The 27,907-nt window shown below is 36.9% G+C and overlaps 3 protein-coding genes across 4 annotated transcripts; all 3 read left to right on the forward strand.

Annotated features, from left to right (window-relative positions):
* The first annotated feature begins 154 nt into the window (after positions 1-154).
* LOC113675992 (abl interactor 2) lies at positions 155-5,736 on the forward strand. Its single transcript, XM_027192599.2, has 6 exons — positions 155-617; positions 1,797-1,959; positions 2,243-2,701; positions 3,285-3,338; positions 3,456-3,611; positions 4,095-5,736. The coding sequence occupies exons 1-6, from the start codon at positions 279-281 to the stop codon at positions 4,259-4,261; spliced, it is 1,338 nt and encodes a 445-aa protein (XP_027048400.2). The 5' UTR covers positions 155-278; the 3' UTR covers positions 4,262-5,736.
* Positions 5,737-6,429: 693 nt separating this feature from the next.
* Positions 6,430-15,816, forward strand: LOC113676011 (endoplasmic reticulum junction formation protein lunapark-A). Its single transcript, XM_089183467.1, has 13 exons — positions 6,430-6,591; positions 6,736-6,777; positions 7,673-7,860; positions 8,547-8,605; positions 8,903-8,943; positions 9,091-9,174; positions 9,763-9,835; positions 11,360-11,551; positions 11,978-12,087; positions 12,585-12,693; positions 13,420-13,593; positions 13,798-13,881; positions 14,591-15,816. The coding sequence occupies exons 1-13, from the start codon at positions 6,565-6,567 to the stop codon at positions 14,647-14,649; spliced, it is 1,242 nt and encodes a 413-aa protein (XP_089039593.1). The 5' UTR covers positions 6,430-6,564; the 3' UTR covers positions 14,650-15,816.
* Positions 15,817-16,641: 825 nt separating this feature from the next.
* LOC113675971 (uncharacterized) lies at positions 16,642-27,590 on the forward strand. 2 transcript variants are annotated; one of them, XM_089183457.1, is made up of 8 exons: positions 16,642-17,918; positions 18,211-18,469; positions 18,643-18,953; positions 21,046-21,163; positions 21,790-22,002; positions 22,837-22,937; positions 23,426-23,559; positions 24,078-27,590. In XM_089183457.1, the coding sequence occupies exons 1-8, from the start codon at positions 17,858-17,860 to the stop codon at positions 25,431-25,433; spliced, it is 2,553 nt and encodes an 850-aa protein (XP_089039583.1). In that variant the 5' UTR covers positions 16,642-17,857; the 3' UTR covers positions 25,434-27,590. The 2 variants fall into 2 exon arrangements, with proteins under 2 accessions (XP_089039583.1, XP_089039584.1); XM_089183458.1 differs by having other exon boundaries at positions 17,458-18,105.
* The last annotated feature ends 317 nt before the right edge of the window (positions 27,591-27,907 follow it).

Below are 27,907 nucleotides of genomic sequence, written 5' to 3' on the forward strand. Positions count from 1 at the left end.
CAGATCAGGATCAGGACTGGGTTTTCCTTCAACTGAAACATTCTGGCAAAAAAACTGAAAAACTGAAAAGAAAAGAAAAGAAACTAAAACAAATACAAAGCAAAGGACCCTTTCCTCCCCCCCCCCAAAAAAACAAAAACAAAAACAAAACAAAATAGAGAACCAAACAACGCCAACAAAAAGCCACAACAACGATGAAATATTTTGTCTCGTGGGAATATTTCTTTGGACACACCCCTTTCTTTAATGTACCCAGCATGCTTTAAATTTATTCCAAGATGGCGGAGGTTGAAAATTTACTTCTCTCACTGATTGAGAAAGAAATCCCCGAAGGACGACAAGCATTGAGAGATGGCCATGAAAATCTGGCTAAGGTAGCAGAATACTGCGAAAAGAAATATCTGGAGACAAACAATCGGTTTAAATCGGGCGGAGACAGGGCGAAAGCGCTCGAGGAGTCAAGGGCTGTTCTCGACGAGACGAAACAATTCGCGACGCAGTCCCTGGCCAGTGTAGCTTATCAGATAAATTCCTTAGCTATGAACATGCTTGGCCTGTTAGATCAACAAGTTTTGAAGTTACAGGAAATGGAGTCGCGGATAAATCATATATCGGAGGTATGTTAAATATACCTACAGGTTTGTCAGTAAATCAAAACCGGAGTGAACACACCACGAAATGTAAATAAAGTTGAACTGATGTTGCTTCAAGATGCAAAACTATGTCCATTACAGTGAAGGTGACATCTTCATACCAATTAATTACTTGTAATGTGAATTTAAACCAGCTTAGAATTATTCATTTTTAAAAGGTATGTGATAAACTTTATTTAAATTTTATTTTTTATTTGGCAACTTTTTCCTGTGGAAAGAGAGGATTACCATCAAAGTAACATCCTTCTTCAGTGGATAAACATGAATGATGATTGAAAAACCTCTTTTTGATACCTGCCAAATTTTTTTCTAAAGACACTGGATTTTATATGGCACCCACAGTATGTTCTTGGATTGAACCTGAACATATCCGTAGAATTTAGAAAATTTCCAAAGAAGTTCAGAACATTTCTGACTATATTGCAAAGGTTTCTTGAAGAGTGGAGGCAAATTTCTTTACAGTGCTCTCTCTTCAACAATCTTAGGTTCAACTCAATGTTAGATCATTCAACATCAACACTATCACGTGTACAAAAATGTACTAAAGAAAATAAAAAATTTGTAGAACTCTTTAAAAGGATACAAAAGTAGGGAAAAAAAATTTAAAATTTAATGACACAAAGCTTATCCAGTTACGGTTATCCTGTTTATTTACTGTTTTATTTTAGGCTTTATCAAATAAGTTATAGGCTTCTAAAACCCTGTGAGTTCATGGCTTGTGTAGTTATAACTCCTGTAAGACACCTTGGTTCTGAAAGCCTGAAAGCATCTTACCTATCCACTACAGTGATTATATATGGGCAAACTTTTTAGGGCTGTGTTGGTGGGATCACAAGTCTTTTGATTCACAGTTAAAATCATGCCTAAGGCATGGTAATTGGGGGCTTGGTAATTGGGGGCATGGTTTATGGTCTATGTTTGAAATTCTCATGGTACAGTCAATTATTACCAGTAATTCAGGGGCATAGCCAAGATTTTTTAAAAGGGGGATTACACTGTGTCAAGCAGAGGGTATGCACCAGTTTTTTCCACCTGAATATTATTGGTTGTTTGCCTAACTCACAAAGGGGGAATCACAGGCATCCCAGGACCCCCTAGCTATGCCCTTGTGATTTTAACCAACCATTGTATTGGTCTTGTTAGACTGTTGACATTCACAAAGAGAAAGTGGCTCGAAGGGAGATAGGTGTGTTAGCATCAACCAAATCAACTGGACGCACTCACAGAATCATAGCCCCAGCTGAGCAAGAGAAGCCTGTCAGATACAGCAGAAGAACAACTGATTATTCCCTGCTTGATCAATTAGGTAAATAGTTTTTTGTAAAATTAACCTTAAGTACAATTTGGCATAAAAATTTAGAGGCTTTAATTTTGGTTTTTGGCAGATTCATTGGACAGTCTTTAATCTGTATGAAAAAGGGAAAACTGTATGAAAAAGGGAAAACTCTATGAATAAGTGAATGTGACAATTCATGTTTTTGGCCCACCTTTTTTGCTCGAATTTTCCATCTTGGAATTGTCAAATGCCTAGTTCTCTGCTTAATCGAATTTGTGTGTCAGAAATGTTTGAAGAGCTTTGTCTTTTGCAGGGCATGGAGTCAAGACAAGTGATCGTCAAGATAGCCGGCGTCGTCAAAGCAGTAAGAAAGTGAAGCCACAACAGCAACAAGCTGCAAACAGAGGGAGCCAGCGCCAACCAGTTGCAGGGACAACGAGAAGAGCACCACTTATTAAGCCTCCACCTCCTCCTGTTCCTCCACCAATGCCTCCTTCTGTTCCCTCCCCAGAACTAGGTCCAACCCCTCCTCCTTCTGTGCCTGTTCCACCTGCTACTCCATCATTGCCAGGTGATGGTGCCATAGTCCCCCCACCCCCTCCACCCCCAGGAATGCCTTCTGTTCCATCACCCACTGGCATACCACCTCCACCACCACTCCCTGGTTTTGTATCCCCTCCTCCCTACCCCAGTATGGGAGGACAAGTACCTACCCCACCCCCTCCTCCAGCTTTGAATGCACATGATGGTGCAATGAACCTTCCTCCACCAGGTAAATATATTTTTACGGAACTGCATATACTTGATTTAACATTGCTTTTGCATTAATTTTTCTTTAGAGTTTTCAGTGTGTCATTTATTTGAGGACAACTTCTATCTCATTTTATATATCAGATAATAACTGGGAAAAATCGCTTTAATGAAGAAATGTAAAATGGTTTCCGTGTTTACACAGCCTGATGTAAACACGCTGGAGGTTGGGAGAACATGAGATAAGCGTAGGAAACCATGACGCGAAGCGGAGTGGTTTCCAGCTTATCGAGTGTTTTCCCAACCTCCCTCGTGTTTACATCAGGCTATGTAAACACAGAAACCATTTTACATTTCTTTTATAAAATAACTAATGAAAGAGGAACAAAAACCGTGTTTACATACGCACATGTAAAATGGTTTTATGGCCAATCAGAGTGTGCTTACTATTTGAATTATTTTATAAATTGTCTTGTTAAACAGAAGCAAGTGTAAATGAAGAGGGATGATACTGGTTCAGTAAAAGTCATGGCATTCTTTACACTTAAAGATTAGATCTTGTTCAGAGAGTTTCTTAGTTATGGCTTTCTTTATTGTCATTTCAGATTTGATTCCCCCATCAGAAGTTGATGGAGGGAGCACTTATGAATCTGTGGTTGGTAAGGAAGCAGTCTTGTCGACTGAAAGTTTAAAGCCTTATCAGTGCTCCAAACTCTTTGTTTTTCAAAGTCAAATCTTATAAAGTTCATAAATTATACTGTTTTCTTGATATTCAGATGCAATGGGTTTGCCCCCACCCCCACCCTCTGAAGATGACTTTTACCAGGCCCCATCATCCCTTCCCATGCCTGCACCACCAGAAGATTTGTATCAAGTGCCACCCCCACCAGTGGGGGGACAGTCTGGTGTTCCTGATAACTATATTGAGAAAGGTATGTTAAGTGAATGGAACTGAGTAAACGATGGTGATTCAGGACATTTTGAATCCTTTACACTCTAACATCAGTATGCATGTTCTCTATACTGTTCCTTTCAATTTCTAAGGTACTGACTAGGAGAATTTGTTTAACAATCAAAAGTTTCTTTACTTGGTGGGCATTCCCTATATTCTTATAGCCCTAATTTTGATTCAGGTGTGATATTGTTAGGAGAAATTAGATGCTGATCAATTATCGTTTGTATGAATCATCTCTAGCTATGCTTAATCTCATGCACTGTAGTTCTACTCTGTATTCCAATGATTAAACATGCATAAAACCTGCAATTCTCTTGTTTACTCACACAAAGAGCTAACACCTGAGAGTTGAGCTTTTAAAATGCACCACAGCAGTTCAACTGTCTTAAGTATTTTGGTAGATCATAGTTGACAACACATCAAGTGTTGTGTACATTATTGCTGTTTTTCATTCTTTCAGTGGTGTCCCTGTACAGCTATGCTCAACAGAGAGATGATGAACTCACATTCGACGAAGGAGTGGTCATTTATGTTGTCAAGAAAAATGATGATGGTTGGTTTGAGGGTGTCACAGAAAGTGGCGTTACTGGTCTCTTTCCAGGAAACTATGTGGAAGCTTGTCTTTGATTCAAGACGTCTCATTTGGTGAACCAATTATAAAATGTAACTAGAAGTTTGGCACTGAAAGAGAACTTCAAAATCAGAGGTTTAGCTGATTACAGACACTGCTTTACATGAAAGCTAGAATCTTGCTTAAGTGACAGGCTTTGAGTTCACTGATAATCCCTTGTTGACATTTTTTCTGTTAATTCTCATCATTTGTTGTCATGATATTGTTTAAATATTGCAAGGAGAAATTCCTTCTTGGTCACTTATGGGGGTTAAAGGATTCAGAAATCAGCTAAGCTTGCAGCTAATGATCACACATAAACCTTCAAGTAAAGCCTGATAAACTGGTCAGAAGCATTGTGCATTTTAGAGGCACTTCCTTTGGAATAATTAACAATTATTTACCAAATGGAGGTGAATAGTGGTGGGTATTTACCTGGCCACAAAGTGGCAAGGTAAATATCCACCACTTTCAATGACACTGAAATGAATAATTATTTTAGTATATACCACACATGTACCAAAATACTAGTTTGTCTCTTTCAATATACGAAAGAAAGGTTGGAAATGAACCTTGATGCATGATTTTGTCTCACCAGCTTCTTGGAGGTGAATAGTACTTGCCATTCACCCCCAAACTAGCCAATCAGCATGCATGAAAAGAACTATTCATTTGTGTGGTATATACTGAATACTTGATAAAGAAGGAAGTGTCTAATGCTGTTATTGATGCTTGCTGAAAATATTTAGGTTTTTTTGATGGAAACAAACATCACATTCTAAAATATTTTTTTATGAGAAATATAGTTAAGATTATCAACAGCTGGTTGGTAGTAGGTTATTACATAGTCTATTTTTTGTATAAAATCGGGTTTATGTTAAGGACCAGAAACATCTATGGAACAGCCTTTAGGGATAACATTTTTATGGGTCTCCTTTAATACCCCGTTACAGTCATAAATTCAAGGTATCTTTTTTGTTATGTAGTTTGGTAAAGAAGAGAAAAATGGAATTTTGATATCACGAGATATTCATATGATGGGGGAGGAATGTTAGAAAAGAAGACACTCAAAAATGAGAATTAGTTTTTTTAATCTTATAACTTGTGTATAATAAAGTATCTATGAAGCTGTATTTTTAATTGGCTATCTATACTACAATTCAAGGTTGTCTTTAGGTGGTGCTCTCTAGAATTATACCTTTGCAGATAATCTATGTTGATTTGTGAATTTATCCTCCTTAATCCTTAATTGATCATTAAAATTAAATTTTCCATTGGCTTTAAGCATCTCTTTTAGAGGAGAGAAGAAGACAAAAAATTGCTAGATACAGGATTTTTGTGGAAAATCTTAAGGCCCTTTTTTACTTAGATTATCCTGTGAGCATCTTTTGATGTTTGTTTGTTTTATTGTAATTGTACAGAGAAAATTGAAAGGGAAGTTTTTTCACCTTGCCTCCAATTAATTACTCAATAAAGATGATAATTATTGTAATAATTTTTTTTCCTGTTATCCATTTACTAGCCTGCATTATGAATAGACAATTCTGGTTTGGTGCTAAGGTTGTTTATTGTTATTTCGGATTTAAAGGCATCATCTGTTCAGTCTTATCCTATGCAAAGTGTTATGAAGTCCCCTCCCCCTCACAGGCTCCTTGGTATGAATAATCCTGAAGGGTACAGAGTCAAACCATTTAGTCTAGCCTGTTCACAGACCACTGTTTTGTTGCTCCCTAGCTACAATTGTGCTTTTCACCCTCACACTCGATTTTACCAGGTGGATGCCATCAGTCAGCTTTGTGGATGTTTGGCAATAATACAGGTGACAAGTCACTGGGAAGAGAGAAAATTATTTTGTTTTGATGTTTTTCACATTCCTTTGAATTCCCCTTTTTTCCTCTTAATATCTTAAAATCATCACCATCATTTTGAATCTCCTCTGTCTCCATTGTGGCACCATAAGCTGTTATCCATCATACGCATCTGTATCTCCTCATTCAGTTTTTTTTAATGTTCTACGCCCATTTAAAGCCTGCTTTTGCTATTATGACATAATACAGGTCATTTTAGGATGAGAGTGCAGTCATTCCTGTCCACTCTTAATCAAAGTCCACCTGACAGTCCAGTCCAGATTTTACCTCAAAAGGGTTCCCAACGGGTTCCGACGGGGATGGGGACGGGAAGAGTTGATAGCGCATGAGCAGATGATGTGTTTCAACGCCGCAAATCCCGCCGCGACCTTTCTTGAGTCCATTTCCTGATCAGAGGGTATGGATAGGAGGTAGCGGCCCTTGAAGCATCACGATTGTGAATAGGCTCCGTCATGGGTCTTATTTTTTCCAGGTGGAGGGTAAGTGCAGTTGATTTGGCTTCTTGGTCTCGATCGCGGATTCTCTCAGCAGTGTCAAAGCAGGAAACAACTATGTGGATCCTAGCTGTTGCATCTGAACACTTTCCACGATCGTAGTAAAACTTTACTTTCTTTTCTTGGCAGAAAAAGGAATCGCTCGGAGAAGTGTTAGAATTACTGGAGAAGGTGAGGCTTATGCAAAAGTGAAATTTTAATTGTAATTTATGACGGCTAAATCGTTTTTAGGGTAATTCACAATTTTTGGATAAATGATCAAGCTATGGCAATTTCACCATCGGCGTGAAAAATTTGTAGAAAGGTTTTATCAATATAGTAGCAAGTAATAGTATTATAATCAAACTGTTATTTTTGCTATATGAGAATATGATCATAAATGATCGACAAACCACAAATATGGCTGAGTTAAATTTTTCAAAAATTTCTTTACGTTAGCCAACAGATTTCACAACTATTTTAACTTGAACAGACATTACTTGTTAGTTAAGTCGAGTTTTATCTTTCTTCAGTTAACACTGGAAGGAATTTTGGAACAAGCAGAGGCTCTTTTAAAGATAACATAACAAAATGACTTATTTGGCACCTTACAAGAAAACTAACATGAATAATTTTGTTTTATTGAATAATTAATTATTGCCTTTAATGTTTTTGGGAGGAGTTTGTACTGCTAACTCTGAAGAATAATAATGATTTCCATAGGCGTCTTATAACTGACACACGATGCTATTATTCTATGGTTGAAAAAAATAAAATAGGTCAAGTTAGAAATGAAATTTGTGTTAACAATTTTGATTGCTTGATATGGAAACATTGTCCTTATTAAGCAATTTTTAATAAGCTTCAGTGTGCAATTAGATTCCATACAGCCAAAAGTATTCCTACAATTTCTTGCAATCATGGAGCATTCAACTTCATGAATGCATCAGATGTTTTGTCTTAGTTACATTGGCAATGGTGTCACAATATTGCCAAAACAATGAGTCAGTTCTTTATTTTTACCTGTCTACATATTTCAAAACCTTCTGAAATTCCTGTGATATTCATTTCTTCTATCTCTTCTCAGGATATCAAAGCATTGCAGTCCAGTCAGCAAAGAACGGAAAACCTCAGAAAGAAATTTATTGGTTCTCTGATCCTGTACTCAGTTGTGATGTACATTTTAGCTGCTCTTGTATGCTACTTTTATGACTTTCCAAAGTCTTGGAAAGCTAAAATTGTGCGATCAATTCCACTCCTTGTATTTCCTTTTGTGTGAGTATCAACACTTTATCTGAACATCCATGTCAACCAGTAAATGGTTTGAACCCCGGGAAAATGTCATAGTGTGCTTTGATCATCTGGATGAGTGTAGTCCTGAGAAGGACTGTTGTTGGTAGTGGTGACTGACATTTCAACTACCTCAGCGGAAGTCATCATCAGAGTCAAGGGAATAGTAATTGTTGTCAGTCGGATGTTCTAAGTCCAGTTTGTATAAACTGATTGGTCAGTTCTGCTGTGATGTTGTTGGCTGCAAGACTCAAGTGGCATAGGTTGGTCGTGATTGGTGGGTCTTGATCTGTTAGTAAAGTAAGGTCATTCTGTTTGGTTCATTTGTAATGTTAATGTAACGTAAATGAGTTGTTTGTATGGTGGTAGTAGTGGTTGAGGAGGTCTGTTCTTAGTTAGTAAATCAGCTTTCCAGAGTTAGTTGTTGAAAGTAGTTGGTGCTGTAGGTTAGGCATTGCTCAGAGTCCTAGTGAATGGTGTGGTTCGTAGGTTGGTGTTGTTCAGCTATGTGATTGTTGACATCATGTTTCCTCATTACTCCCTTGTGTTCAGTCAGTCTAGTTATTGTGTGGAGTGCACAGTAAGGACCCTCTCCAAGGGTATTCCAACCATGTTTGCTAAACTGTCATGTGACTGTTAAACCTTGAAACATGCCCCCTCTTTTTTTCCAGAGTGTATTTATTGAAGAGAGTGCTTCATTACTTTTTTGTTCAAAGAATTAGTAAGAATGGTAAGGAACCTGACTGTTTTTATGTCTAGTGTATTTTAAGCTTTGGAAATACTTTTTGTTCCTTAGGAAAGTATACAGTGTCTACTCTATACCTAATATATCCCTTACTATGCAGTCATGATCTTTTTACATTGAATCTGAAAGATAGCTAAAAAAGTAGCATGTTGTAAATGAATTTCTGAAAACCATGGTTGTATTCCCTGGTCTCTTAAAAATTATCAAACAGAGGGTCTTACTGAATAGTAGTGGGTAGTAGTAGTGGAAAACTCATTTAGTTTGTATTTTTTTTATTTTCAGAAAGAAGGCTGGAAGAGTTAAAGGACAAGAAGAGACAAGTTGTAAGTAAAATAGAAATGTTTTTATATTACTTTTGAATATAATCTGAGGATATGGCATTTGTTTACCTTTGGTCTTTATTTTCTAGACCTTTTTAGTTAATTACAACTTATTTTTTTTATTACATTGCTTATTTGTGTGAATTTTAGCTTGAGGAAGTGATGGAAAAAGAGACTTACAAAGCAGCTAAAGATTTGCTGGCTAAATATGACCCCAATTCTGAAGTTGTTAAGGTAACAGGAAAGTGTTTCATCATGGTATTAAGATAAAATTGTGTTGTAACTGTAACAAAGTAAAAAAAACATTGTGAGGAATAACTAGAAATTATTTCAATACCATTTTGAAGGGAACAAATGAAATAATTGGGGTTAAAAAGTAACAAATTCTGATCCACTGCAGAGATGCAAGAAGTCATCTTAACTCTGTAAGTGCAACTAGCTCTGTTCACCTGTTGCATTTTCGACTTTGTATATGACTGTTGCAGAGTTGATGTAGGTATGAATCACACAATGTGGGTTGTATTGAGACCATGTTAGAGCATGGATTCATCACAAGAAAAAAAATTTTATTGTGTAAATAGTCCATTTTACAGTTACATGGTTGCCAAGCCTTCTAACAGGAGTGAGGCTAAGGGTGACCTTGTTATGATACAAACCTTGCTGCTTTTCTAATGTAAATTGCTTTTTTATCAATGATGGTAACTAGATACCAGTCTCTATGACAACAAGGTCACCTTCAGCTTCATTCTAACTCAAAGGCTTGGCTACTAAGTACACACCTGTAAAATGGCCTGTTGATTTACTGATTGTTCTTTTGTTCAGGTGGAAAGAAAAGAGACACCCATTTCAACTCCTACACACAGTGTGCAGAGTCCAAGTGGCTCAATGGGAACAGGTTAGAATTAGCACTGAAGATCTTTAGATTAGCACCTTCCCAACCCATTGAATTTGGGCAAGAGAGGTGGTGGCCTAACTGTCAGGGGCCTGGGGTCCGTTTCTCAAAAGTCCTTGTAACTCAACTGGCCTGAAGCCATATTTTAAAATTGAAAGTTAAATAATAGAGAAGCAGGCTCTAACACCGTAACCAATCCATTTTGTTTCTTCAGCTGATAGTTTTTGTTGTATAATTCTCAAAACTTTTGAAACTCCCATCTTGAATTAAAACAGAGTGCTTTACTGGCACCTTTAAGAAACAGGCCCCTGGACTCTGTGTTATGAGGTTCAAGGTTCAAGACCTGGCCAGGTCATTTCTCTTTTTGTTTTGTCTTTTTTTTGTCATCAGCAAGACTCTAATCTCTCAGCCTCTTTCCACCCAGGGGTTAAATTGTGTACTGGCTTTATGCTTACAGAAACCAAGCTAAGCTTTGGCTGGATAGGGTTCTTGATTTGAGTGTGTACTTAACTTTTTTACCTTGAGTGTAGTCTATTTAAAAAACTCTCTTCCATTGGCTGAAATGTAAAATATCTGCTTCCCCCCCCCCCCACAAATAAACAAATAAACATACCCTCCCCTTGTCAGCTAATTTAGTATGATTGCCCTCCTTCCTGAGATAAGTGCACTCTTAGCCATTTTTGTTGGCAAGTGATCCTGTTTGGTAATATAGTCAGGTGCGCTACTGCAGTCTTCAATTGCCACATTTATGGTATCCTCTTTTCAGTTTTTGAACTTGCTAAGGTTTGAAAAATAACTTCAAGTACAAAGTGTGATCCTGTTGAGCATCAGCTTTGTATATCAACATATCTACCATTTACATTGTTTAAATGCAAATGTCATTGTACAAAAAGGGTTTATATTGAGACATCATTTTGGAAAATTTGAAAAAGCACCTCTCTTTAATTAAGCATGCACTGCCCCTTAAATAACAAGCACCCCCTGTCTCAGCTCTGGGTACTAAATTAGGGATTTACTGTTTATAAATTTAGGGAAGCCAAAGAGTGGAACTTGGGTGTTCTTCTTTCTTTGAACTTAAAATCTTTGAAGTGAAGCTCTGTTGGACAAACCAGAGTGGGAATGGGTTACCTTAACCTTTTACATCCAAATATTAATGTTCTTATTCTCCTCACTGTTCTCTTTACATTTCTAATGATTCTTCTGTCACTAAAAAGGAGAATTTGTATGAAAATCAGGAGCTTCTTGAATTGGTGATTATTTCCTTGTTCTCATGACTTTTATATTTGATTCAAGAGTAATAATGCAAGGAGCATTTAGAAGCCAGTCCCTTTTTGGATACAGTGGGTTAAAAATTCTGGATCAATATCAGTATCTGGGCAACTGCCCACCTACCCCTCCCCCAACCCAACATTAACCCTAACTTGTTATCAATAGACTGTTGTTGGGTTAGGGGAGGGGTAGGTGGGTAGTTGCCCAGATACTGATATTGATCCAAAATTCTTTGTGATGAGGACTTTTTTCCCCCAGAATTAAGACAGAGGAATGCCCTGGGTAAGGTTGAAAGTCCAGGGGCTCCATTACAGCGCACCATCTCTGAACCCTCTCTAGCAGAGTCTCCAGGCCAGATGAACCAATCAGGGGATAGCAAACAGACAAATCAGAAGGCAATGGAGCCAAAGAAATCCAACAGCCTCATGAATATTCCTTCAAACTCATCAGGTTAGTCTTGCGCTTTGCAGAATTCATTACAATTTTAAAGTTTCTTTGTGCATCGTATAATTTGATGTTATGATACTGTTACTGGGATTGTTGCTTTGTGACTGAAGAGGCCCCATGTAAAACTTCATCATCCGTAAGTCTGAGGGTTGATATTATCAGGTGGAAGTTTTTGCTTCACCTCTAATTCATAATGATAGAGTGTTTACTCACTGCTGTACAATTGAAGTGGGAGAGATTAGCTTTCTTTTTGCTCGAGCTTCAGTAAAAAAGTACTCAATATTCCATGCAATTATGAAACTTCTTTGTGATGAACTGTTTGTAAACAATCATAATAAGTAATATCAATCATTTCCTGGTGGCCTTCCTTTCCTCTTTCGCATCCCTTGAATTAGAACTGACATTCACCGTTGCCCTTTGACCTCCCAGGTGCAGCATCTCCATTGCCCCTTGGTACGCCCCGTAGAGTAGCCTCACCAGGTCCCATGCCAAGACCTGCTCAGCCAATCTTACCACGAGAAAGAACAGCTATGGATAAAGTAATTTTTACTGTCTAACTCCATGCTTTAAGCCTCTTTGTCTGTTTTAATTATTTAATGCAATATTCAGTCTTCATCCTTTACACCCTAACATCAGTATCCATATTCTCGATACTGTTCTCTATATATTTCATCAGGAACTGAAAAGAAGAATTTGCTTAACAAAGCAAGAGCTTCTTGAATTTGTGATCATTCCCTTAATTCATGTGACCTTGTTGTTTGATTCAGGGGGAATATTTGATTGATAATAACTTTACTCACAATTCAAGATTACAATTGATACAATTGACAAAAATTGATATATGAAATTTCATAAAAATTCAAAATCATGTATAATGCAAAAGCATTTAGCTTGAAAATTGCCCTTAAAAAAAAAAAGAAAACTTTAGATGCCTGCAGTGGCAATGTTCAGGGGGAATGCTGTTGGGAGAAATTAGTTGCTGGTCACTCTCAGGGGTTAACAATGGCTTACACAATGGAACTTTTTTTGCTTTTAGTTGGTGGAATATCTTGTTGGTGATGGACCAAATAACAGATATGCTCTGATATGCAGTCAATGCCACTCTCACAATGGAATGGCCTTGAAGGAGGAATTTGAATATATAGGTATGCTGTTAAATTGATCTACAACATCTTGAAGGGGACACACACTATTGATTTTATATAATATAGATGCCCTGTCAAGTAAGGAAATGTCCTGATCCCAAGCTTTTCACTCCAAGAAAATTATTTATCTACCAAGTAAAATTATTAAATTTTCAACTTCAAGTATTGCATTTCTAGTATTCTGATTGATTCCAGTCATCAGCTCATATTCTGAGTCACCTTATATGGAAATGCATTGCAACAGGCTGAAAATTTGGCCTTAGAAAGCTCCAAACGTTTAGGATTTTAATGAAATTTAATAACACAATTTTTCCGCGTGTGCTTGTTGGATAAGAGATTGGTTATAGAGAATTGGTAGTGAGAACACTCAAACTTATCAGGTAGAAGTTGTCGTCTTGATCGAACACCAAATTCTCTTAACTAATTTACAAGGAAATGTGTAGCATCTAAAGGGGAGGATTAACAATGAGATCTTGGGAGTTATATGGTTAAAAGTAGGCAGGACTCCTGTAACACATGAACTCAGAGTATGATGTACTCCCACAAGTTCAACTCAGCTCAGTGAGCATCCAGCTAAAGCTTGAACCCAGGTTTCCCAACCTGGATTCCAGCACATTGGTTGCTGGGCAGCTGTGTCTCTCCTCTTTTTTTTTTTTTTTTTTTTTTTTTTTTTTTTTCAGTAAGATGTATTTTGCTGATTGCTCTTTGTATTATTTTCACAACCAGCCTTTAGATGCTGTTATTGTTACCAACTCAACCCAGCAAAGAAACATCGTCCCACTGCTCCAAAACTGGATTATGACACTTGGTCATCTCCAAGACAAACCTCTGGACAAGGTGCTGGGCTGCACCACAGGAAACCCACAAATTCAGTGCAGGCCATGTTAGAGAAAAAGAATGGTTTGTGTCAAAGAAATATTTCCTCTTGTTTTTGTTGAGAGAGTTTTTTTAAAAACATCACGTAGTGCCTAAATTGTCATGTCCTCATTTCTTTTAGTAAGCATGATGTCACTTGGGAAGGATACATCTTTCTCCACTTTTGCAATTATTGTAGTTCTATCCAGGCTATTCAAACCTCATACTAATTAATGTGTTATATTTCAGTGACACAAAAAGCAGATGAGCCCAGTTCTGTGAAGGAGGAAGAGTTATTGAATGGTGATGATGCTGCAGTGGAGAAAATCAAAGGTAAAATGCAGTGTGTACTGAAAATTTGTGACAGAGATGCCAGTCAGTTTTGCAAGATGGGAGCTTAGTTTGTCCCATCTTGTGACTAAAGGTTCTCATATGAACTAGTCTTGAGATTTCTTTTGAAGAGGTTGAAGAAAAACTTCTCACAAGAAAAAAAAAATTCATGATATTTTCCAAATTTATTACTTACTGAGTTCTTCAGAGAGTAGCTACACATAAGATGATTGGTATATAATTATTACATGTTTTGCAGTAAACTTTTTTCAGGAATTGTTTTTGCAGGTTTGTGGACACTCTGCACAAATGTGCAAGAGTTAAAACTTCTCAAACTTTTCATGCTACATAGCAAATCCTTTTTCCAAGTCTAGATCTGAACTTGATTCAAAATCAAAGTTACCCAGTGTCACTTCTCTAGGTGAAAACAACTTGTAAATCTTGCTACATAAGTTTTTAGGTTTATTCCCTCTGCTGTTTTCTCTAGTTTGGTCATCTGTAGTTCCATTCTGGTTTATTTGGAGCTAAAGTTTAAATTGTTTGAATTGCCAAGGGCAGCCATCATGGAGCAGTTTTATACTAATTTTCATCAAAATTAGTTTTCTTTCATTAAGTTGCCTGCTCCCTGGTAACTCTTACTTATGAGATGGCAAGTCAAACCTTTCTACCATTTGTTATATTGCCCATCACCATTTTTGTTTTGCTTTTGCAGAAACTGCCAACAGCTCAGACATCAATTTGGAAGACAAAGACTGTGACCAAGGGCACTAACATGTTGTATGCAGTTGTTGCTGTGGATGATTACAGTTTTGTTCTGTTGGGTACAAAGATATTTTAAATTATCATTTAAATGAGCAAGAGCAAGGTTGTTATAGGGACTAGAAAATACTGTGGTGTCATGTGATATGCACTGAATTTATTCACATTAAATTCCAAAGGCCTCTAGTTCAAGTAAATTCAGTTAAACCATGAGAAGCACAAGAAGATTAAATTTCTTGTTTAGTCACAGATTCTTTATAGATGGTTTATTTATTATGAGTATTAACAAGGAGTTGTTCCCTCTTATGATGGAGATATGTCAGATACTCTGTCAGATTAATTTATTGAGAGAATAAATGACACTTTTAAAAATAAAACTTTTGTGACTGTAGCATACTTGGTAATGTTCAGTGCAAGTAGTGAAATTAAGTGTACTGTGCTAAATTTCTTCCTAGAATGTCAATATGTAAATGTGGCTTGTTGTTTAACACTAATTTCTTGAAGCCAGAATAACCAGGAATGTTGAATGTTTGGCAGACAGCGCAAAGAATTTGTATTCTAATCTTTGGAGTGTAAGGGTTAACACAGCTTCAAATGAACATCTGGGTACGATGTGTTCCCTTAACCCTTTAACTCCTATGAGTGACTAAGACAGAATATCTCCTTACAATATCAATAGAATATCAACCAGATAAGTGATGAGAATAAAGAAAAACATCAATTTGGTGATAATTAGTTGATCCAATACTCAATTCTCTGAACTAACTTTAGAAGAATTGTATGGTTGACAGTAAGGAGAATTACAAATTTTGTCTTGGAGTTGAAGGGTTAATTTATGAGTTGAGCCCAAGAATGATGCTTGAATCAATGTCAATATATGAACAACTGTGTTCTTACCCCTCCCCTGACCTAACATTAACCCTAACTTGTTATCAGTTGACTGCAGTTGTGTTAGGGGAGGGGTGGGTGTGCAGTTAGTCAGATACAGACATTGATCTGATTGCTTCATTGATACCACTTAGTAGATCAAATTGAGAAGTGGACATTTTTTATGCATAAAACTATATTTATAGTTTATTTTCAGCAAAAAGTGCTGCATAACAAATTGTAAATCACAGATAAGTTGAAATTACAGTTGCATGAGGCGAGTGGAAGTAAAGTTAAATTTTGAAAGCTGAATGATGGCATGAATTTTTTAGTGTAGACTGTTTTGTGTCCCACAAACTATTGTTGTGATAGATAAAGAAAGAAGCACATTTAAGATATAGGTGCTCTGTGATCTTGAGTATAGCATCAAAGTTTCAGTGAAAAAATCAGTGATGCTTCCTGCAAGGGAGGAGTGAGAATTTCCTAGTGGCAGAAGGAGGGAAGGGTCCTTCAACAGTTTCTTGCTGAAATTAGGGGCTTGCTTGGGATAAGAAAACTTCCAGAGAGATATTTTCTTTAATGTGATTGAAAGAAAAGAGTTTATGTGGCTCTCTACTCTCCCCCTGTTAAGTAAGGAATTCCAACACCCACCTGCTCTTCATCAGGTCAAAACTGACTGAATGATTGTCCTCAAAACTGAACTGCACGCCTTCTTTAATAAATGAATTCACAGGTATTCAAGAGTTTGAAAAATATTTATATTTCCAATTTTATTTCAATTTTCACTGATTTCCCGTCTGCCACTGTGATTTTAGGAAAATTAATAGAAAAATTAAAAATTTTCGTAGAATCCTAGTTCAAAATAAAAATGAAATACACTTACCTGGGTAGGAAACATTAAATCGGTCTTCACTCGTTCAATGTTATGCACATAAACGATTCATGCTTCAACTGTCGGGCAAAAGTTCGTAATTAGAATTTTTAAGGAAATACGAGTGTCAAAGACAAAGGAAAAAAGAAGCAATGAACAAAGTGCGTTTAGGTAAAAGTCAGCTTTAAGAAAGAGGCTAATGACGAAAGATAGAAAGCGAAGATTGAGGTTATTTCATTGCTGATGTTTTTTTTTTTTCCTCTTCTATCCTTTCACCATTACAGGTGGTTCCTCCAAATTAGGGAGACAAAGAATAAATTGATAAAATGTAATTACGAAAGCACGCACAGCCCAAAAGCTTATTTCCCTTTAGGCGCAAAATTGACCAAAATGTTTCCAAATCTAGTGATACTTTAATTTTCAGTTTTTAAGCAACATAGGTGCTGAAAATAAAATAAAATAAAGTAAAAATCAGACAAATACAAACCCAAACTGTATTTCTCAAACCGGGAGAAAAAATATTTTTTCTCTTCTTTAAAAAAATATGTATATTCAATAGCGAGAAGTTCCGGTCGTGAATATTATTAAAAAATTTTTCGCCATAGTCTCTGGAATAACAAAGAGGTCATCTCTGAAATCGTGAATCTTTAAAACAAAACAATATTTTCAACATTCACTTCGTTTTCCGCATTTCCGGTCGACATCATTTTACAAATGAAATGATGTGAGAAAGAGGTACATTGTTTCCTTCCCGGAAAAAAGATATCTCTTATCATACCCAATTTCCTCTTTTTTAGGGAGAATCACGCTATTCAAGATTCCCTTTTTTTATACATTTTCTCTAAATTTAAACCATGATTGATAAAAGGAAATGGAAAGCTCTTGAAGAAAGGTGTCCATTGCATTTTCAGTTCTTTCCCGCCATATTTCCCACGCTGTTTATGTTCAGCTGTCAATCATAGCTATCGTTGCTATGACAATAGCAATTTTAGACCTCGTTTCCCTCAAATCTCGCTTTTGATTGGCTGTTGTTGAAGTCTCGTTGTCGCAGTTGTAAAATGGCGTCTTCTTGGATGTGACCCGCCCCAGAGCCCATGGCTGAAAAAAACACCAACATGGAGTGGGGCCTCTCGCGCGAATATCTTGCCGTTATCCCGACGTATCTCGTTGCTCTTCGAACTTTCGGAAACTACCTCAATTCCTCTTCCCAGTGGATCGAGTCAACGAAAAAATGCCTTCTTCTCGGGCCGGGAATAAAAGGATTTATGTTTTCAGTGTCTCGAGCAAGGTGTCATTCAATACGGTTTGGTGTACCAAAAAAGGGCGCTTATAGGGTGTGTGATTTTCTCATTCGCTCGTCACCGAGTGGTCGGCAGTTCAACGTAAGCCACGATGGCGAACGCACAAGAATCGCATGAAGGAACGGGCTCGTACACTCGATTTTAGCCGTTCTCTGAACGAAGAAACATTCCATTTATCTTTATGGAGGAAATACAAACTAAACCTAGTGTTTTGAAGTTCGAAACGAGCAGTTTCAACGCAAGTACGTGCAAGCATTGTTTGTATAAACTAGTCGTACGGAAAATTGTATGCATATTTTAGCGGTCCTTTCACGTCTGGATCTTGCTCGACAGGAAACTTTTCTTCGTCATACAAAAACGTCGAAATGGGTATTTCGCTTCAATTTCGATGGCCATCTTGTTGTGTTTAGGGAATGGCGGAGAAATCAAGTAATTTTCCCTATTTGGGATATTGAAAATCATTTAAATTTGCGATTAATATTCGATAGGTCTTGTCGTTTCTAATTTTTCGGAAATTTATTCCTTTCGTTGTAGATGTCGATGCCAAGAAAGAGCAAGCAAAGACGGCAAACGTTATGTTTGAGGGAAAGAACATTCATTCTTCCCCGTTGGATGGAAAACTTCTTTGTAGCTACAGTGAAAAGCTTTGTAAGCAAAGAAGGTTAAATGGCTACGCGTTTTGTATTCGACATGTGTTAGAGGATAAAAACGCTCCGTTTAAACAATGTCAGTTTGTGGCAAAATACAACGGACATCAGTGTACAAATCCTATACCGTCTGCCGAGGATCGAATGTGAGTTTGTAATTTTGTTTTCTTTGCTTTTCCCCCTTTGTGAATATCATTCTCCTCTTGATCGCTTCCGCGCTTCACTTTGATGTTCAAAGCGATGGTGATAATGCTTTTGATGATAAATCGCTCTGAATTTTCGTTCTAACTCATGCTTTATGTTCTTGTTACCTTTTCAGATACTGCAATAGTCATTTACAAGTTTTAGGAATCGTTCCCAAGAAGAATCGACGAAAAAAACCTGGCGAAGGAGTCGAGTGCGAGGCGAATTCATCTTCTTCGACAACAGAATGTAAAGCAAGGACAGATGTTTTGGCGACTCCAGCATCGACAAACATGTCTTCGATCCCCACTCTATTTCCTTATCGTTCAAAAAAGCCTAAAAATCAACCGCCGAAGAAAAATTACGCAAATAGTCCAGCGATTGAAGAGTTGAGAGAGAGTAGGAGAAAATGGCAGAAAGACAGAGCCGATTTATTCAAGATTTATGGTAAGGATTTTTACAGAAATTTTGCGTCTTTGTGCTTTTAATAGAAGCTTAAAGCGATTTCGTGTTTTTTTGCACAATACATGTACTTCGTGGCACCTCGATGATCTAAAGCATGAACTATCGAGTTACAACAACAAGAATTTAAATTTCCGTGAGTAGGTCTTTACTGTTCTGTAGAAAACGCTTTGTCCAAAAATACGATACAGTTTTGTTTTCACCATTTCGTTTTCCTCATAGAATCTATTGGCGTCGACCTTTTTTTCTCGTAGATGAACGAGATTCAAACCTCTATTGATAGTCAATCGATCGTGTTACTCTCTAGTTTGGAAAAAAAAAATTACAAAAATCTCGTGTTATGTTATAGTTTCACAATTTTACAGAAAATGTTTTGATCAGTGGTATATCCACCAGTTTTCCTGCCACGTTACCCGATTTAAATCAGACGAAGTTTTTGGTGGCAGAGTTTCTAATTTTCCAAATTTATTATGGTGTGATCCATTCCTATTTATTTGAAAAAAGTTCAGTAGTGATTGTCACGAGATCACCTAGGTTTTAAAGTGAAAGTATCGTGTCGGTCAGGTTTAAAAAATACCTGACATCATGTGATTTAAGCTCAGTAAAGATAGATGTTTCTGGAAGTTAAGTACAGAACAATTTCACCAAACATCTGCTGGCTGGAATGATTACAACTGAAAATTTTTAATTTCTCAGAGAAGTACAGTTCACAGGGTGTTAATTTAACAAGTTAAGAGGTTTCATCAGAAGTCTGGTGTGGCTTGACTATCTCACTGTGTACACTTGAATAAAAAGCTGTTATATAAATTTTCCGACATAATTAATACCTTTGAATAGGTTATCTAGGAGCTTTTAAAGTTTCGGTCCATTTCCCTTTTATCACCTTGGAAACATCTTTTGAGTTTAGCTGTCTTATTTCTACAAGTGTGCAATCAATTGATAAATTCCAATTTGGATAGTAATGTACAGTTTTTGCTGGGTGATATTGATGGAAATTGGTTGTGGGATATACAGTTGCAGTAAAACACAAATTCTTCATAGTTTAGGAAAAGAAAATGATCCCAGTGGGTCTGGAACATTTATATGATACAGACACTTGGACATTAGCACATTTAATCCAAGCAATGGTATGAATGAAAGTTTCCAGAATTTGTAGAGTATTTTGCTTTAAACAGCTGGAAATTTTCACCTTGATTTGAACATTTTTGTAACCAGAGAATTCTCACCAGTGAATCCACTTGAAAGGTACACCTTGCAGTGGAAACAAACAAACTAAATGTTATTCACACAGTAACAAAGATGTGAAGTTAAACACAGGCATGCTGTTATGACTGTAATGGTGTGAAAGGAATCTATTTCATTAAAGGCTCTTGCTAATGCAGTAGCTCTCAGCTGGCAAACTTGTGATTCAATTTGAGTATGTTCTCTGAGATCAATATGATGGTTTTGACCGTAAAAACTGTTCATTCTGCCTTACAAATAGAGGGAATAAGTTTCAAAAGAAATTGTGGAGCTGGGCCAACTGAGTTGGTAATGTAAATTGGCCACAGAAAGAGTTTCTTAAGCTAATGATTTCAGTGTTAACCAATTGTCAGAGTGAATTCTGCATTTTGGCTACCGTTCAGTATTGTTAGTTTGAATTTTTGCATCTAAGAGAGAATTGCGATGCAATTAACCTGGTCCATGTTATTCAATGCAATGATCTAGGGCTATTTTATGCCTTAGTTCTGTTTGGCTTACAGTCATTTTACACCACATCAACTCAAGATTTCCAGAATACAACAGCCTTCCTTTTTAATGTTTTTCCTAAGCCAATCACCATTAAGGCAGGGCAAGTAACAATTACTTAACTTGATTGTGATAAAGATTTCCTCACAAATATATTTAACTTTATCATTCATCTTCAAGTCATAAAAAATGCTAGTTTCTGTTAAAGTTCATAGTTAATCCAGTGCATATTTGGTTTCCAATCATTAGCAGGAGAATTGTGCATGCTAGTGGCAGAATTCTTTGATCTCTGTAAACTCCCTGCAAGTAATGCTTCTAAGTTTTAATGCAAGTGTATTTTTGTCGTCAGATATTGAGAGTTCTGATGGTGACAGTTCCAGTGAAGGTGATGATATGCCCTGGCAGCAAATGTGGCTCTCTTCTGATAGTGATCTTGATTATGAAGCTCTCAGAAAAGAAAACAACTGGTTAGTCAGCTTGTCTTGTTTTTTTTTCCCTGACAGTTGAGAGTGTTTGCCATGTCTTACAAGAACGGAAACACATTGCAAATAATTATGCCACCGCTGTAGCATCTTTTGTACCACAATAACTGATTGATTGTGCCCCAAATTATTGATGGTTTTCTCAGGAGGGTATTTTTCTAAAGAGTTGCAGTCCTATGTACTTGTTGCTATTCATCAATAGTTGGAAAGGAAGTATTGATGGATCTTAAAATTTAAAATTAAAAGAAAAAAATTATCTTCCCTTAGAAGGTCTCAATCCTTTCACTGCCCAGAAAGGCAAATTAGAAATTTCTCCTTTAAGTATCATAACATTTTCAAGCAGAAAGGTTATAAGAAGAAAGAAAATAGCAACCAAAGGGTCTTGTCTGACTTAACAGTACTTTTTGCGGAGCTGAAGCAATAAAGAATGAATTGCATTATGTATGAAGACTTTAGTTTTAGATCTTGGTAGGGTTTAGAAGGGTATTTGAAAAAAAATAATTCATGCATGAAATTATTGTTGTTGTTTTTTCATCAAAAATAATTCTGCCTCCGAGTTGATCTAAGAAATAGTGGTTTCTTCAAATTTATGTTACCCAATTTCTTTTTAGCCTTCATGCTGATATTAGAACTGCTAAGATTTCAAGACTGAGCAGCCAGCTACGACGGCAACTTCACCAACTGAGGAGAACACTGCGAACACGGCGTCATCAATACAAAGATATGATGGCATCTGGTAATGTTCTGGTTAAGGCTGTTCAGAGTAACAGTTCAGCCTGTGTGGATTCTCTTCTGGAAAATAGCAAGAAGATGCGGAGAACAAGGTGGGATGTTTCACAAAATTAGAAGAATTGAATTCCCTGCATTTCATGTTACCTGGTGAATTTACCCCAGATATGGAGCTATGATCTGGAAGATGTGGTTACTCCATAGATTTAGAAGTCAGGGTCTAAACCGTTGTTTGGTCTTGGTGTTGTGTTCTTGGGCAAGACTCTTCCCCCTCAAATTGCCTTCCTCACGTAAAAGATTATAAATGTCAGATGAACAGATGAACCTGTCATGGATCAGCTTCGTATTTTAGAGGAAAGGGAGGGGGGGGGGTAATACTCAATGGCTCCATGTCTTTGAAACAGGAATAATGCTTGGTCACGCAGGTCACTTCATTTCTAGATCAGAGGTAATCTTTCCAGTCGCACCTTGATCATCCAGGCTTGTGGGAATGGGCTGAATAGTCCAGATAAGCATGAGTCTGGATAATTGAATATTTGTATATTATTGAGTCATAAATAAAGCAGAATAAGTAGCATTCAATCAACTTTTCACGAAAATTAAAGGGAATTCTCTAATCATGTGTGTCTTGCCCAAAATCTGCCAAGATCTTAAGAAAAATGGCTCACAACAACATTTTACAGCTTAAAATGATCTAGCATTAAAGGTGTATTAATGGAATAGTGCCCAATTGTTTCAGTACATCTGCTTTGTTTTACTGGAAAAAAATTGTTACAGATCTCGAATGCAACTTATTGATATTCATGAGAAAATTGGACCTGATAGTCAAGGTTCAACTATACTAAGCTATAACAAAAATAAGAGAGTCGGAGAAGCAAAGTTAACCCTTTAACCCCATTAAATTTAACATGAATTTCTTTTCTCCATAGACCCAGACCTGCTAGATGTCATGTGAAAACATGTGCATTCACTCAAGATGACGTTCAATGTAAGAAGAAAGCCTTCCCATACACCAAATTCTGCAGGGATCGTATCCTTTCCACATATTTACTATTGGCCTTGAGAGAAATTTTGAGAAAAAATAGTAGGATTGGAAATTGCTAAGGGCCACGTTAGGCAGAAATGAGTGCTACAATTTGATAGTTCCCTATAGTTTGATAATCAGACTACTCCGTATGAAAGTTGCAACTTGCTTGGCTGGCAGCCAAATGTATTATGCCTATGAAATCATTAATGTAGGTCATGTGGGGGTATATGTAGTGGGCATGTAAAATTATTTTTGCTGTCTTTCGGAATCTACACAGCAAGTTTAATTTTTCAAAGCAAGAATGTAGTTGAGATTTTCACTCAAATTTTAACCTAAATGTACTCTGTTACATTTGTAAATTATATTTTAGAATCTCCTTTCAGTGGCCATTGTGAAGGTTGATGTTTGACATTGGTTGTTTTGCCCCAAAACAAAAAATATATCAATCTTTTCTCTTTAGTTTGTTTCCTTAACAGGGTCAAAATTTGTAGATATAATGAATGACTCTATGCAAGTATTGTATGCCCAGTGCACTGCCAAGTGGCCTGGAGGTCTCCAATGTTCTGTGCCAGTGTTTGATGTCATTCATGAGCGTCCTCTCTGTGATGAACATGCCAGGAAAAAGGTTAGAAGCTGTGTCTATTAGAATAGAAACTGGATATGCAGTTTACAACAAAATTAACAGCTAGGCCATCTTTAGTCGAATTTGATAAAAGATGCTGCAACTTCAAAATTTGTTCTTACTCCATAAGCTGCTGTTTGTGGTTTGTTGAGAAGAAACTGTGAGCACAGTTTTCTTACTTTTACTATAAGTAATAGATGCCACTTCCTATTATTCACAAGTGCAGTGACCCATGCCATATGTTTGGAGAAAAGGAGAAAAGTTTGTAAATCAGAAGCTGAAGGGGTGAGGTTTACAAACACTAACCTCTTAGTGGGTTATTACCCTGGTAAACTGATAGTGCAGTGTATTATAAAATACCCATGGGTAGAAGGGCGCATGCTTAGCAGGGCCAAACAGCTCAGATCAATCTGTCTGACCCTTTACATGTTATGGTTTTGAATAGGATTGAGCTAGTAAGGCTGTATATGTCATTTGTTTGTGTGTTGTATTCAATATTTTATGCTTTTCTTTTGTTGCAGGCCAAATTTCAAGAGGCTCAAGCCCAAGCTCAAGCAGCTGCAGCAGCAGCCAAGTCCTCTCCTGGAGTAACAAAGCCTCCCCCAAAGAAGCCACGGCGGAAACCACAGCCAAAGGCCCCATTACTTCAAAAGCTACCCAAGCCAACTAAAAAACCAGCCAATAGAAAACCAGCTATGCCCAGGTCAAACAAAGCAAGAGTAGCAAAGACACCTAACAATTCAATAAGACCTGTTGGTTTGGACAATTCATTTAGTCCTGATAATTCATCGGATATGTTATCTCCAGATATCAGTTTGTCATTGTCATCTGACTACTCACATGGAAGTGGACCTTCTCCTATGTCACCTGATCTTGATGAGTTTCAGCAGTATGATTCACCTATGTTTGAATCGGAGCAAAGGGAGGAGATACTCCTTGGTGGCCTTGATAATGAGGAAAGTGAACATGATATCCTTAGTGAAAATTTCCCTACTGTTTCCAATGGCAATTCTGCCATTAAAAGTCTGTATTCTGGAAAAGGCAAAGAATGTGGTGTTGGACACTCTGTTCCAGCATCAGTGATCACACACACCCCAGGATTGTTAAACAGTAGTGGTTTTCTTGGCACAGGTCAAGATGATTCTTGTTTGTCTGAATCTGGATCAAAGTCATCACCACTGAATAGCAGGAGTAAGCCAAACAAGGTCTCTAACTTACGAGACTCAAAGAAGTTAGTTAATGCAAGTAATGCCTCTCACACAGGCCCAAGCATTATATCACCAATCATTCATCAGAACAATATCAAAAAGGAAAATAACAAGATCAAAGAACTTGCCCTTAATAAGGACCCTATGTTTTCTCCCCCACACGGACTTCTAGGAAGCAATGAGTTAAAATCTCACAGCAATGGAGTGAACTCAGATCATCTTCATTCTCCCCCTATGACAATGGATAACATCCTTTCTCCTACACAGCGAAGCTGGTCTGCAATCGTAAACAATACCTCTCCAGCCTCATCATCGTTCACATCACCTCTTAATTCCACACAAACAGGATTGAATAGACTTGTTTCACCACCTTTCTCTCCTCCTTCAATGTCCCCTCACATCTCACCCCACACAACACTTGGAAATGTCTTCACATTTGACAGACCTACACCTTTTCAGCAGTCACATATGACATCACCCACTCTGAGCCCTGCAAGTCCATCATTCCTTCAAGGACAATTGAAACCAACAGGAGCACGTTTTCCAAGGCACAATGAAATTGACCACTCTGATGATCCCTTCCTCTTTGATGATAGAGAGCAAACTCTATTTGGTGGAACATTTAATCAGAATCATGACACAACCTTAGGTGACCTGCGGCTAAGATAAAGTGCGCAAAAGAAGTCGTTTTTATCCCTAAAGGAGGAGGAGATTTTTTTTTTAATTGCTACACCTGCATCAAGTGGTTTGCTTATAAGCAGAAAGATTGATCATTATACAAGTATCTCGTATTCTCAGTAAGCTTATGTGGTGCCACTTCTGCCTGATATATGTACAATGTGTCACAGTAATACCAATCAGGAATTCATTGGTTCCTCCAGAAAGATTTCCAGAGTATTAACTTTTCAGTGAACATTGCTTTATTTGCTGCCATTAGACAAACAATACCAGCATGTTGACTATGCTGTTATTTGTATATAAGAAAATTACTGTAAATATTACCCCCACAGCTTTGTGGTGCATGTGAGGGTGTGATTCATGTCAGGTGCAAAAGACAATTTGGTTGGATTTTCCAGGCCTGTTATTCTACCCAAGTTGCCTTATTTTACTTTACCTACACAAAGATTTGAAGGTTGGTGGAATTGGGTTGTGGCAAACTGTGCTTTACTTCCTTTGCCTGTTAAAAACTGTAACCTTTTGACTCCTAATTTTGCTTTCACCTTGTAATTCTTGAACATACAGACATAGCCTTAATTCAATTTCACACTTTTTAAAAATTATTTCCTTTTTTATTTTTAAGGAAGAGAAGGAGCCATGCGTATAGATGAAAGATACTATTATTATTAATTTTTTCCGCCAAAATTGTCCTAAATGGTACTGAGTAGAAGATGTAGGGGAAAGACATAGCCTACAATTTATTTCCACACCAGTCATTAGGGAAGCAAAATTAAGAGTCATCAGAGTTTATGTTGACTATACATATTTCAACTGAGTGTCAAAAATAATCCAGTATTGGTGGATCTTTTATATTTGTGTCACTCTGAACCAATCTGATGCAAAACTAAAAGATGCAATTCTTAAACAATTGCAATTTTGTTGCTGGCAATTCCTCATGCATCTGTTAGTTTTCATGGTTTTACTCTGATCTTTCATCTCTAAGTCATGGCTTCTTTGATGAGCTGCAGTGACTGCATTGGTCTGTTTTAATGACACTTGGTTGAAAAACTCTGTATCTGTGTTTATCTTACCTGATCTGATGCTGGCTGTGTTAAATGTAAACAAAACCCTCCACCCTACTTCAAACAGTGACATGTGACAAGTCTCATGATTGTGGCAGACATAGAAACTGCATTAAATGCAGTTGAACTTATTTTGAAAAGGAAAAAGATGCTGTATTTATATAACTTCATCTCAAAGATGACTTGATAATGAACTTACATCCTGAACGTCAACTAGTTGTTTACCATGTTTTGTCACATCAAGGGTTATAAAAATCCAGTAAAATTATCTTGACTAAGACTTGACTCTCCTGACAGTTTTCAGTTTCATGCGGCTTTTATTCATTTGGGTTACTTTGCTAGTTATAACTTAGGTTTGTTATTATTTGTTGATTTGGGGCTTAATTCAAATGTTTTGGATTGTTGCAGGGCGTTTTCAATCTGCCCTTTTGTCTTCTTAACTTTTTTGTTGTTTTTGCTTCAGGAACATTCTTTCAGTGAAGGTAATATGTTGTCTTGCCTATTGGGAAATTTCACTAGTAAAATGATAAAACTGTTGGATTTATTCTTATTTTGCTTTAGCTAGCTGTAAGATGCAAATTTTTGTTTGTAAAATTAGGGGGCACCAGTGTATAAGTATTTCTACACCATTGTAAGGCAGTATGCTCTAAGAAGATTTTTTTGTTTATATACACTTTTCTGTTTTAGTTTTGTTTGAGGCAAGTCACTTAGCATTTGGTTGCATTATGGCACACACTTAAATTGTAGAGGATAATTCAAGACTTAGTCAGGCTTCTGTCTGTGAGTAGTTTTTCTCTCTTTCTCCCTAGTTGTGAATGAGTTAGCTTTATGTATGGCCATTTCGAACCTGGCAGAATATTCAGGGGAGTTTATTCATGGCCAGATTAATTATACTTAGGAAAACAACAAGACTTCTTTATTTGTTCGTTTGTTTGTTTATTTTTTAGTTGTAACCAGACATAACCACTCTATGCAATAGAGAACATGTCCACTAACAAAGATTATTGTGGCCTCTGAACTGAACTAAATATATTTAATATGGAACATTTGTTTAAAAAATAAATAAAGTATTTTCTGAGAACATAAAGCTTCTGTTCTTTGTTTATGAAATTCAACCCATCTTTAAGTATGATTTGTAGTGGAATCCATCAGTATCTGAGGGTGTATCCAAACTTCCTCCTCTTTGCCAAAAAATTGATTGATTACACCAATTGTGAAATCCCATAGTTAAATTGCTTAGGGTTAGGGTTAGGGTTAGAGAAGTTTGAGAAGGACTTTGGTTAGTATCAATGATTAATTGATCTAATACCAAAATGATAAATCTGTCAACTGAGTAATGAAAACAAAAGATAAACACTCAAAAAGTGCAATTTGTTCACAAATCTGACCGCAGAAATCTGGATT

Source organism: Pocillopora damicornis, chromosome 9 (assembly GCF_964200805.1).
Source record: "Pocillopora damicornis chromosome 9, jaPocDami1.2, whole genome shotgun sequence".
Taxonomy (NCBI): Eukaryota; Metazoa; Cnidaria; class Anthozoa; order Scleractinia; family Pocilloporidae; genus Pocillopora; species Pocillopora damicornis.

Excerpts from the sequence above, each read along its gene's own strand:
- LOC113675992 (XM_027192599.2), top strand. The coding sequence starts at position 279 with ATGGCGGAGGTTGAAAATTTACTTCTCTCACTGATTGAGAAAGAAATC. Across the intron at positions 2,702-3,284 it reads AATGAACCTTCCTCCACCAG|ATTTGATTCCCCCATCAGAA; the intron begins GTAAATATATTT and ends TTGTCATTTCAG. Across the intron at positions 3,339-3,455 it reads CACTTATGAATCTGTGGTTG|ATGCAATGGGTTTGCCCCCA; the intron begins GTAAGGAAGCAG and ends CTTGATATTCAG.
- LOC113676011 (XM_089183467.1), top strand. The coding sequence starts at position 6,565 with ATGGGTCTTATTTTTTCCAGGTGGAGG. Across the intron at positions 6,778-7,672 it reads TGTTAGAATTACTGGAGAAG|GATATCAAAGCATTGCAGTC; the intron begins GTGAGGCTTATG and ends ATCTCTTCTCAG. Across the intron at positions 12,694-13,419 it reads GGAGGAATTTGAATATATAG|CCTTTAGATGCTGTTATTGT; the intron begins GTATGCTGTTAA and ends TTTCACAACCAG.
- LOC113675971 (XM_089183457.1), top strand. The coding sequence starts at position 17,858 with ATGGAGGAAATACAAACTAAACCTAGTGTTTTGAAGTTCGAAACGAGC. Across the intron at positions 18,954-21,045 it reads CGATTTATTCAAGATTTATG|ATATTGAGAGTTCTGATGGT; the intron begins GTAAGGATTTTT and ends TTTTGTCGTCAG. Across the intron at positions 21,164-21,789 it reads CTCAGAAAAGAAAACAACTG|CCTTCATGCTGATATTAGAA; the intron begins GTTAGTCAGCTT and ends ATTTCTTTTTAG.